This window comes from Nyctibius grandis, chromosome Z, assembly GCF_013368605.1.
Source record: "Nyctibius grandis isolate bNycGra1 chromosome Z, bNycGra1.pri, whole genome shotgun sequence".
Taxonomy (NCBI): domain Eukaryota; kingdom Metazoa; phylum Chordata; class Aves; order Nyctibiiformes; family Nyctibiidae; genus Nyctibius; species Nyctibius grandis.
Genome location: NC_090695.1, coordinates 19476472 through 19488094, shown reverse-complemented (window position 1 = coordinate 19488094; position 11623 = coordinate 19476472). Strand labels below are relative to the sequence as shown.

The window sequence follows — 11623 nt, the reverse complement described above, 5'->3', positions numbered from 1 at the left end:
AGTTTCTAACTCTCCAAGACGAGGTTTTTTATCTTCCTAACAACAGGGGGTGGGCTTTGGCCCTTCCACACCTTTTTTTCTACAGTTGGAATGGTCTCTGGTCTCATTTTCCATCCCATTGCGGTGGTTGCAGAGCTGCCTGAGCTCACTCTTGGGCTTGGTCACTTATTGGACTGGGGTGTCTCCTCATCCTGTCACTTCTCTAGCTTCTTGAGCCCCAGTGGAGCATTGGGACCAGACCCTAGGCAGACCCTCTGGCTAGGACACCACAGAGGACAGGACCTCACGCCAGCTTCCCATCGCCTGTGCCTGCCACTGATGACGTGAGTTCACTATGGCAAAGCACATCTTCTACTGATGTCAACCAGTTAAGCTGTGAATCTTCTGGTTTACAGTTTAATTCTTCAGAATCTGGCTTGGGTGCAAACAGACACACAGATATAGCAGGCACTTCATAAGATTTTTGAAGGCACCTTTGTTTTTCACTTTGCAGCTCAAGAGGGCAGTGAGCTGCACAGATAAACCCCTCAGCAGAAACCCGCTTAGAGATACGGGTAAGAAATAAGCTACGAAGCACTTGGTGTTGAGTGAGAACTAGGCATTAGTCAGGCAATGATTACCCTGCAGATGAGATGTAAATACACTAGAAAAACTGGGGGACATGCATGAAACACAGTGGAACAACAAGAGGGAACAGGTGCTAAAGGAATTTGCAGGTGAACTCCTGCGAGAAGGAGCTGGGGAGGCACAAGGGACAGTGTGACTTGTTCAACAGATCAGTTGAAGATTAGGACTTATGTGGAGGGAAGATAAACTCAGGAGTGACAGTAGGGTGCAAACTAGCACAAGGAGGGATGTGTGTGTCTAGAAAAAAGCAATACCTGGACAGTGATATATCACAAGTTGTGTGAAATACCACAATTGAGATGTCTCATTCGGGCTAAGATTACATGACCAACTAATATCAGCATCCAAAAGGCACAGATATTGTTTAATTGTTTATACAGTGAAAAGTCAAAAGAAAAAACTTTGCCCCATCTTAAAGGGTCAGTGTATAGGCTGAAGCACCAGTCTGCGTTTGGTAGGGAAATGTCTAATCTTTCTCCTGCAGACTCCTAGGGCAAAGTCTCCAGTGAATTCTGTGGGATTCAGACAGAACTAGGACTCACCAGTGCTACTGAGAGGATAATAATGAAATGAATTGATGCAGATGTAGTATCATTGTCCATTTTTTTGTCAAAACTGAAGTCGTTCTCTCCCTGTTTTAGTAAGTGAAAGGAAATAATCAGAGGGAGGAGGAGGGTAAGACCATGTCACCACAACTGAGATATTCATGAATATAGTCTCTTGAATATTTATTGAAATTGCAAAAGGAAAAAAAAACCTTCCAACAAAAAATGAAACAAACAAAATCCACTTGGTTTACAGAAGTCACATACAAACAGAATATCCAATGGAACACACATGGTCTCTACATCCACATAGAATTAAAACTCTGCACATGGATAAAACTTGTACTTCACGTTCACACAAGAGCTCCTATGGACATATGCAGAAGATTCACAAAATTTGTCACTCAGCAGCATTTTAAACTAACATATTTTTAGAACCACAGTAACTATATTGCAGTAAGAGTCAGGGGAGGAGGGACAGATTGAGTCTCACCCCCTCACAAATGTATCCTAAGCAAGTACTTCAACTTTTCGTCAAGAACAATTCAGCAAGCAAGTTAGCTTGAGGGAGCCAGAACAGCTACATATTTTCAAGGTAAGCATCTATCTTTGTGTATGTATTCACATATCTGTGAGGAATAATTAAAATGCCAGGTAAAATTATCTGCCAGCCCTTGAACAATCAGGTCACTTAGCAATAAATTGTTTAGCTAAATCATCCTCAGTCTGCTGCTCAGCTACAAAGATATCAAGATTTTCCTTTTTTTTATTAAGCAATCCGAATTTCTCTCCTCATACATTTTCATTTCACTCTGGCCTGTATAATTTTGCAGAAGTTTTCATGGCAGAAGGTATAAAAACAATGAGAATTTTAAGGGCTGCTCAGGTCATTGCCAGTACCATCCTGTGCTACTTAATGCAATCTGGCTACTTTGCTTTCTCAGAGAAATTATTTGATGATGTAGGAAAGGAAACTCATGAGACTGGTTTCCAGTAGGCCTTAGAGTTTGGTTCTTTTCCTGATCAAGCTAATTTAAAAAAAAAAAACCAAACCTAAATCAACCTGGTACATTGTCATAGAAATGCATCAGATCAAGCTAAGAATACACTTTTAATGTGGTACTAATGAAAATAATTTGTTACAAAAATTGTTCAGTAAAACCAGTTACTCCCCTTGGCCCAGACTCAGTGGCACATCTCCATTTACCAAATTCCCAAGGCAGTTGACAGATTCCTTTGAAACCAGAGATGTAGCAAGAATTAACAGAATGAGCTCCTTCTCTGCAGAGTCTGTGGGCACAGCTGGGAACTCATGGCAGATCAGTGATTCAGGGTTTAAGGTCCCAAATGTACCCAAGGGTTTTGATGAATAGCGATGGCCTTGCTCGTGTGCTTAGAGAACTATTAGAAATATGCAAGGATAACAGGAAAGGGAAAAGAAATTATTTGATATCTCCTTTTAATTTCATGGTTAGATTCTGGGCTGCATTTTGTTTCCATGTGTATCTCAGCTTTACTGCTAACAGCGGAGTTCTTCAGCGCTGAGGGCCATATAACAGCTGAGTGAAGAGTCTGGGTCAATATATTTAAGGATGTATCTTCCATCTTTAGGATCTAGAAAAATGAAGAAATGTAATTGGCAGAAGTGACTAATTAAGGTCACTATCCACTGTGCTGGACCATTTTGATTGTGACCTTCAGGCTGTTCCCAAAAATGTTAACTCAGGGCACCAATTGAAGTTTGCCGAGTCATGTGCAATAGTATTGGGTAGTCCTATTTAGTATTTCAGCTAAGTATTATGAGTTAACTGCATCAGATTAAAGAAAACACGCGCACATGATGTTATGCAATACAGGCAGACAGAGCATGTAACCAATTGTTTAAGAATAAATAACTCACCATAACTGCTGAGCTCTAAGAGGTTCTTTTAATGCTTCTAGAGAACATGCTTTAAAAACGTAGACAGATAGTTTAGAAATGGTTATAAGCATCTTCTGACTGAAAGCGCTGTCCCACTACTGTTGGTGTAACATGATAATTTTCAAAAAGCACACTCACAACTCTGAAAGTAAAATTGACATGCACTTGCAGTAAGCACACAAATATCTTTTACCATTGTCTCACATATGAAAAATAGTTTAAATGACTTAAGAATAGAATATTCTTACACTACACTGGTAAAGTGTTTACTATATAAATTTTACTACAAGACACGTAGATCTACTGGAAATCTTAAGCCACACAGGCATCGTCACAGCTTATCACACATACATGATACTTCTCCCTTTCACACAAGTTTATATACACTGAGTAAATAATTAAATATTGCACTTATTGGCCCATGATTCCTCAGTTTTGAGGTATTCAAAAATAGAAAACATATATATTTTGTAACATATTTTCATGCAACATTTAAGACATTTGAATTCCACAAACACTAGTATATAGGTTACACATTCTGACAGTCCAACTGAGCCACGACACATCTGACTTTACTGACAAAATATTAAACAGGAGTTACAGCACAAACATTTCATTTAACACTAGTTGCAGGTACATGTCAGAATTACTTGAGGAAATTTATCGCCAGAAGTGGTAAGCAATCTCTAGCTTTCATTTCTGTATGTTATGCATGATCCTGAAGTTATTGGAAGATTAGAACTTTTGCTTCCCCCCCAAATCAAATACCAAATACCTTATTCTATACATGACAAGCCATCTACATCTGCTGGAACCATGGATAATAAACCTATCGTCTGAAAAGGTAACCCAGCTGATTTATGGTGCTAATGAGAATTTATGGATAAATTCCACTGTGGTGTTTAGGGAAGGCTGCACTGAACATCAACAAGTAAGAGTGGGAACTGAATGAGTGTTAAAGATGTACTGCTATGTATATGTGTATACTATGTGGGTGTAGTTACAATTTCTGCTTCAATGAACATCCATGGATAAACAAAGTGGAAAAAAAAAGAAGAAAAAAAAAAGAAAAAGAAAAGCTTAAATTGCAAAGATGAACTACATTTAACTCTTAATAAATAAAACTGGTAGATATCATTGAAATAATTGAAATGAGTTGCTGCTTTACATGAGACTTGACAAATGATGAACCTTTGAGAATCTGGAGTCAAAGTGTACTGAAGTGACTATGTGTATGGATTAAATGATGTAAATCAACACAACTCACTCCCCCGTTGGCATAAGTGAAAACGTGTTGCTTTACACCCCCTGAGGGTTTGTCCATGAGGATTTACATACTCATGATCTCACATCACTAAATCTGTCATCCTAAAGAAGAACTAGGCTCATACACTGTGTGTCTGTCTATATGAAACAGGCCAAGGAGGAATCTGTCTGTCAGCAGAACAGTAACTTAGTTGATGCCCTTAAAAATGCAAGTAATAAAACTTGCCTCTCACATACAAATATAGAAAAGAGTAGTTGACTGGGTGGAATTTGGGAGGGGGGCTTCTTTTGGAATGCAAATGCAGCATAATTCATCTGCTGTTGAAGAAACAAAGGCATCATCATCAGATGTAGAATTTGTACTACCAGTTTTCCTAAAAACGACAACTAAACTCAAAGCATTCTCAAAGTTAGGATAAAACTACAGCAGATTTTGTGCATCCTGAAATAGTATTTAATCCCCAATATAAAGAAGGTGCAGGTGGTACAGCTGAATATACAGAGCTGAGCAGACTGGGAAGAAAACTTAATCTTTCAGACTGGTGCTCTGGAAAGGCCACATAGATGTAGTTGCTCAGGTAGTTTCTCTTGGCATTACATTAAGTATAAGCACAAAGGAACAAACAGTTCCAGGTAACAGTCATGTACACAGCTGTTCAGAGAGAAAAAGTATTTTTTGACAGAAAATCAGGCTAGCTCATACGTATTTCAAACACCAAACAAACAGGTCTAAATAAACAAATGACCACCAACAGCAAAAAAGATACAGTATTAAGTTAGTTGCGCTATGAGGACCAGAACATGAACATGAACTCTTTATCAGAATCGAAAACATGCATCTGAAGGTTCAGCCCAGCAGGGCTTGCTGGCTGTTTGGCAGGTCAGTGCCAGGAGGCACTGCAGAAACCAGTCATATCCCGTGCTCTTGTGTGCTCCCAAGGCATTTTCTGAGCACTAGTTTGATCATGCAGCAAGCAAGATGCTGTCAGAGCATGATAAGGCTGGTGCATTACCCATGCATAGGATTAGCCCGCTGATAAAAGCTTTAGTCTAGATCATAACTTGGAAAATGGGTTGTGTAGTATTAGTTCAGCTGGCACTATGGAGCTCAGGACCCTCTGCCCAAAGGCATCTAACCTCTCAGAAATTTAATGTGCTCTGTGTGTCAACTGCTGTATCTCACCAAGTGGCTTAAATCTCAACTGAAGGGGTTATCTACAGATGGACTAATAAGGCTCCATGACATTCAGTCCTATTTCTGTGCTAGAGTGACAACAGATTAGTGCAAAGTGTGTGTGAGTACTTTTTCACCAAGAATTGTGATGAGGCTGAAAATAGTTTTGGATCTCTTATCCCATGTTTCAATTTAATGATCCAGCCCTCTTCCATGACTAAAATAGAACTCTTTTTAGCCTGGTACTTTCTCTTGATGGAACTGTGCTACACCAGTGAATAAATAAGGGATCTAACCAAATCCTGCTTGTCTCCTCCAACAACTCATAATCAGTGACTACTGGATATGTGTGAAGAACAAGCCACTGATTGTTTAAATTTTGGCCCTTGATCAGGTTGGGATGGGATTTCCAAAAGTGCTCAGCCTAACTGTACTTGCTTTTAAGAAAATTGCAGTTCTATCACATAAGTCTATAGTAGCTGAACTAGATTGAAGGAGCTGAGCTAGAATGACATAGGCTGCTTTTCATATCCTACCCTATGAACAGGCCAAGGCATAATTTTAAAGAGAATGAAAATCTCAATCCTGCTAGTTCTCCCAGAATTCAAACTAAATTTTTAGAATGTTTGGTAAAGCGATAGTAAGTTACTTCTCAAAAGCCTTTCTGTCTTTTGTGTTTCTCTACAATAGCCAGGTTCCAGCTGAGAGAGGTACTGAGATCACGATTCTCCTGATCTAAATCTGACCACACTTTATAGCAGCAAACTCAATATCGCTGTGAAACATGTGGTTGCAAAAGCCAACCTGTGATGGCAAATCAAAGCCTACTTTTCCAACAGTAGGTAACCTTGATTGTTAAGAAAAGGTCTACTTGAACTTCCACACATTTTTATTTTCAGAGGAAGGGATGATAGGATAAATTGGGTTTGATGGGACATCAGCAGGTCATCCATCCCAACCTCCTGCTCAAAACAATGTCAGCTGAGAGGTCTGAGCAGTCTGCCCAGGGCTTTAGCCACTCTGGTCTTGAAAACCTCCAATGATTTGATGAGAACAGCTTAAAAATTAATCTGACTAATTCTGAACTCTGTTACAATGTCAGAGTGTCAATACAAAGACCCTAGGAGTTTTTAAATACTGACTGGTTCTCCTGCTGTACTTCAGATGAGCTTTTTCCTTATAACACATGGCTGGCAGTCTAATGAACAATGTTACTCTGGCAGCTGCTCCCCCCACCCTCCTCATCCCATGCAGAAGGTCAGACATGATGGAGGCCTGGGAGGTTAGTTGTCTCAGAAATGAGAGGGAGATATTCTCCCTCTTTGATTTTGCTGTTACTCTTCTGTCCAGACTCTTGATGCAAAATAACAAGCAATTAATCCATCCTATTTAAGTAAAGAACTATTTATCTATCACTCAATTTGTTTAAAAAGATATATGCTAATAACGTATTGCCACCACTGATTAGAGTCTATATGGTCATAAAGAGGCAGGGAGGGTCTGGAATTCATTGCAATGGAGTACAAGCAAGGTGCAGCTGTAGTAAGAGGCTTCTTGGAGTCTTTTTTCCTTGTTACCACGTGCACAGGACATGACCATTTTGCAGCAAGCATCCCAGAGCAAAGCTGGAAGAATACTTGCACTTGTAGTCATGCTGCATGATCCACAAGCTCATCTAAGATGTGACTATGTCCTCCTCTCTCCTTGCTTTGCCTGAGATGGCTCAGACTAATAATACAACCTAAACCTTTTCTAAAGGACCTGAGGGCTGAAGCCAAGTGCTGTCTCAAGGCTTCCCTGTTCCTTTTTCTCTGGCAGGAATAACTGCACATAACAAGAAAAGGATGGAAAACTGCCCACTATCTCACACAAAGCTTCCTCAGCTTCTCATCCCTTCTTTTTCCAAAGCAGCTGGTACCTAATAGGTGAAGAGGTATTAATGAAAGTCTCTCAGCACAGTTATCAACGTGGTGCCTTAGATGGGGAGAGAAAAGCAGCATCCCTGGAGAGAGGCAGGGTTACGGTTTTATAGCACATCCCTTTTCCACCTGGCTGCTCATCGTCTCCAAAGAGGACAGTGCTTTCTCTTCACGGAAGTAAACAAGTGAAGTCCAGTCTCCATGTCTACTAGGAAAAGAAGTGCTTAAGCAAACTAGCTAACAGGACAGACATGGTTTAAAACCCCAGACTGAATAAAGAACGTTTATTCATTTAAGTTAAGCAGCCAGTGTAGCGTGCTGACGGCATACCCATTTTACATGTTTCTATATGCCTTGTTTAGAAGCATTTTTACTGTGTCAAAGTGTATGCAGGCTATTTAATCAGTAAAAAAAAAAAGTGACCATTTTCTCTTAGTGTGTTTCAGGAGTTATATAAATTACCTTCAAAAAAAGTAATGTGTGTAGAAGGATTTCTTTGCAGTTGTGAGCAGTTTGAAGTACTTTGTGTTACTTCCTTTTTTTAATATGTCGTCCAATTTTTCCCACTGCAGACAGTTTAAGAAATGTCATCCTTGTCCTAAATTGGAACAATAAAACAGTTAATGCTTCTTCAATTATGCCATTTAGTTAAAAAATGTCACAGTGACGCAAGTAAAGCAGTTGTACAAAGCACTCCAGGGCACATATGTAAGAAACTGCCACCAATTACTAGACGAGTACTTTTAAAAACTGTGAAATATGACTATTTTCAACACTTTATTAAAAAAAAAGAATTTGTGTGCTTTATTCTGTTATCTTCACAGCCTTTTGCTGATCTTAGGAGTGCATTCTAACACTAGAAATGATGACAATTTTTTTTTAATCCTGAAGTTTTGAAAAATCTTGTGTAATTGATTGTCTTGTCAAAATGGATATCCTCATCAAAGTAAAAATGAGGTTAAACTCCAGTTCACTGACACCGGCAGCACTTCTGCAACAGGTCTCAGTAAAATACATGTGTTTGTAGCCAGTGTGGTGATGGTTGTCACAGTGACTGAATGGGAAATGAAATTCCTGAAAATTTAAGTATGCAGGTTTGACAGCAATATGACAAGACAGTTTTTGGCTATGAACAACCGAGCATAATGGATTTGGATCTGTCAGGGTTAATATAAAACTGTGTGTTTAATATCTCATGCAGGTAGAAATGAAAAGAGCTAGTCAGCCCTCCACTACTGGGGTAGGTACTACTGGAATCTCCATAATGGTGGAATGAGATATTAAGTCCAGTTTCAGAAAGGTATTAATTAGATAGACATGCAGCTCCCAGGGAAATGTACAAATACTAGCTATCCAACCAGGATGAAGTACCTAATATCTCTGAGGGCCTGCACTGAATACTGACATCCAGTTGGAAACTCACAGGGAAGTTTTGTGGCTTTGGGTTCAGGAACTAACTTCTTTCTAATTTCTGCAATTTCCAATCAGCCTTAATGTGTTAACATAATGAGGGTAGATTTGCCAAGGCAATATGCTCCAGGAATGTCCCTTATACAAATGGTCTGGACAGAATGAGGGATTGGCTCACTAGAGGAACATTTCCAAATTGATTTTCAATCAGGAGAAAATTTAAGTGGCATCAGGAAGCTTATTCTAAAACACCTTGGCCACTATGCTAAGGATTCAACTATATAATTTGAAACTGATGAAGCAAGAGTCAATTCTAGGCAAATGCGGTCTGAGGACATGGTACCAGCCAAAGTAAGTGTAATGTAAAACAGTAAAAAGAAAAGAGAAACTAATAGCCATCCTGCATGCAAAAGCCAGATGCAAAAAAATGGATTGTCCTTTCAAACTAATAACCCCTTCATCTCCGTATGCATACTCAACCAGCTGCTGATGTAAAATAAGACTTTTCTCCCAAATAAATTAATAAGACAGTATAAATAAAGGCATATAGACCATTCCTAAATACTCTGTTGGCAACAGAACACACTGGAGCTGCCTTTGCTGATAGCTGTATTAACAGCCGCAGTTGGGCTGCTGTGGAGGAGGGGTGTCCTTTAGCCGTGTGTTCTGCTTGCTGGCAGCAATGGTGGGATCTGTCTCCAGACTTTCCGACATTTTGTCACAGATGATATCCACGAGTCGCTCAAATGTCTGCTTGACGTTAATGTTGTCCTTGGCACTTGTTTCAAAAAATTCAAATCCTAAGAAAATAAACAACATGTTTACGTTCGATGCATATTCCACTAGCACCAATAAATATACAAACTTCTCTTGGGCAAGGAAGAGTGGAGAGACAGTCAGAAAGCAAACATGTGAGAGCACACGTATAAGAGTGATATTGGAATAGCAGTTAAAATTGTAACACAATCATAATGAGCATGTTAGTGCTATTTGCTTTATACCAAGCCAGATAAAATCAGGACTGGCCCAAATATATTGACTGAGACAAATTCTACTTTAAAACAGTTTAATCTAAAAATTGACACCAGTTTGAGAGTATTATTATTTTAGAAATGCCCTATATATCCAGTCATTGGGAAGGAATAATCTACTGCTCAATCTCTATCTATTATGTTTCTCTGAGCATTATTCAGCTGCAAACAGCCACTTCCATTGTGTCGTTAACCTGGTGCCAAAATAGACAACTGTGTTTGGAAATAACCAGGTAAAAAAAACAAGCAAGAAAAGGAAAGGTTTGATATCTGCTTAAGTTACAGGTGAATCTGTGGGACCAACCCCACAAACCAAACTAATAAAAAAATACACAAAAGCACATAAGGAAGAAAACTTCCTTAATTAATTTAAATAGAAGGACTTTTTATCTATCCATTCCCAATGACTACCCCAAAGGCAAAAATCGGAGCTATTCTTACCCCAGAAGGGACACAGGAAGGCTTTATGGAGCAGAGCCAGCTTTCCTAAGCTCTCTTCTCTGCCCCCATTTGTCCCATGTCTCATTTCCCACTCCTGCCTCCTTCATTTGGGCCAAGTTTGCAACTTGCTGGTCAGCCTGCAATCCAACAGGCTTTTGCCAGTGCTGGGTCTTCCCATGCTCTCGCTTCCTTTGCAAAACATTTGTCTTTTAAAATTTGTTTTCTAAGCCTTTTGCCCCATGCTCCACCTTTTCCCACAGTTACCACATTGATCACCTGAGGGTTCCCTGGTAATTTAAAACTTTCTCCTATTTCTGTCTTTCCACTACCTAAGGGTTCAATATTAAACAGTTTACAAAATGTCTAATCCACTGGTAATTTTACAGAAGGGGCTTAGCCTTTGTACAACTATTTTGATATTTCTGATGAAATCTGAAAAACAACGTGCAACTACCATCGTGTTTAATTATGAGAAAAATCCCAGTAAGAAAATGTCAATCACTTGAAACTCTGGGCAGAAGGGCAGAAAACAGCTTTTTGTGGTTTTTTTTTTTTTTTTATAATGTTGTGTGTGTTTTCTAGTGAACGGGCTAATCTATTTCAAAAGGCCACTTGAAATTTAAACACAACTACTTTGATGCCATTAGTACCATGTATTCTATATGCTATCTAAACAGGACGTAAACACGGAATCACAGAATGTTAGGGATTGGAAGGGACCTCAAAAGATCATATAGTCCAATCCCCCTGCCGGAGCAGGATTACCTAGACCATATCACACAGGAATGCGTCCAGGCGGGCCTTGAACATCTCCAGAGGAGGAGACTCCACAACCTCTCTGGGCAGCCTGTTCCAGCGTTCGGTCACCCTCACTGTAAAGAAGTTTTTCCTCATATTGATGTGGAACCTCCTGTGTTCCAGCTTGCACCCATTGCCCCTTGTCCTGTCAAGGGATGTCACTGAGAAGAGCCTGGCTCCATCCTCATGTGCACATTCAGTCCTATAACTGCTTACCGTGTAGCTTTTGCGTGTTTGAGTACTAGTATTACAGTAGATAGATAATTATATTTAGCTTGGCATGCTCTCCTAGAATGCACTAATAACCAATGCAAAAACTTAACTCTCTGTTCTGAAGTTTCTTCATATTTTTAATTTACATAAGGTGCCTTGTGCTGAAATCTCACAAAGTGCTAAATTGTTTAAATGCATAGGAGCTAAACACAGGCCAAAGTTAGTGTTCATAGATAGTTTAGATAACAAGAGTTATAAATATTGTACAGGGATTTAGT

The 11623-nt window shown here is 39.4% G+C and overlaps 1 protein-coding gene across 1 annotated transcript in view; it reads right to left on the bottom strand.

Annotated features, from left to right (window-relative positions):
• Positions 1-1330: 1330 nt before the first annotated feature.
• RAB3C (RAB3C, member RAS oncogene family) overlaps positions 1331-11623 on the bottom strand; it is a 152687-nt gene continuing 142394 nt past the window's right edge. The window contains exon 5 of the mRNA XM_068422694.1: positions 1331-9662. Within this exon, the coding sequence (XP_068278795.1) occupies positions 9475-9662 (188 nt within the window). The 3' untranslated portion in view covers positions 1331-9474. The remainder of the gene's footprint in view (positions 9663-11623) is intronic.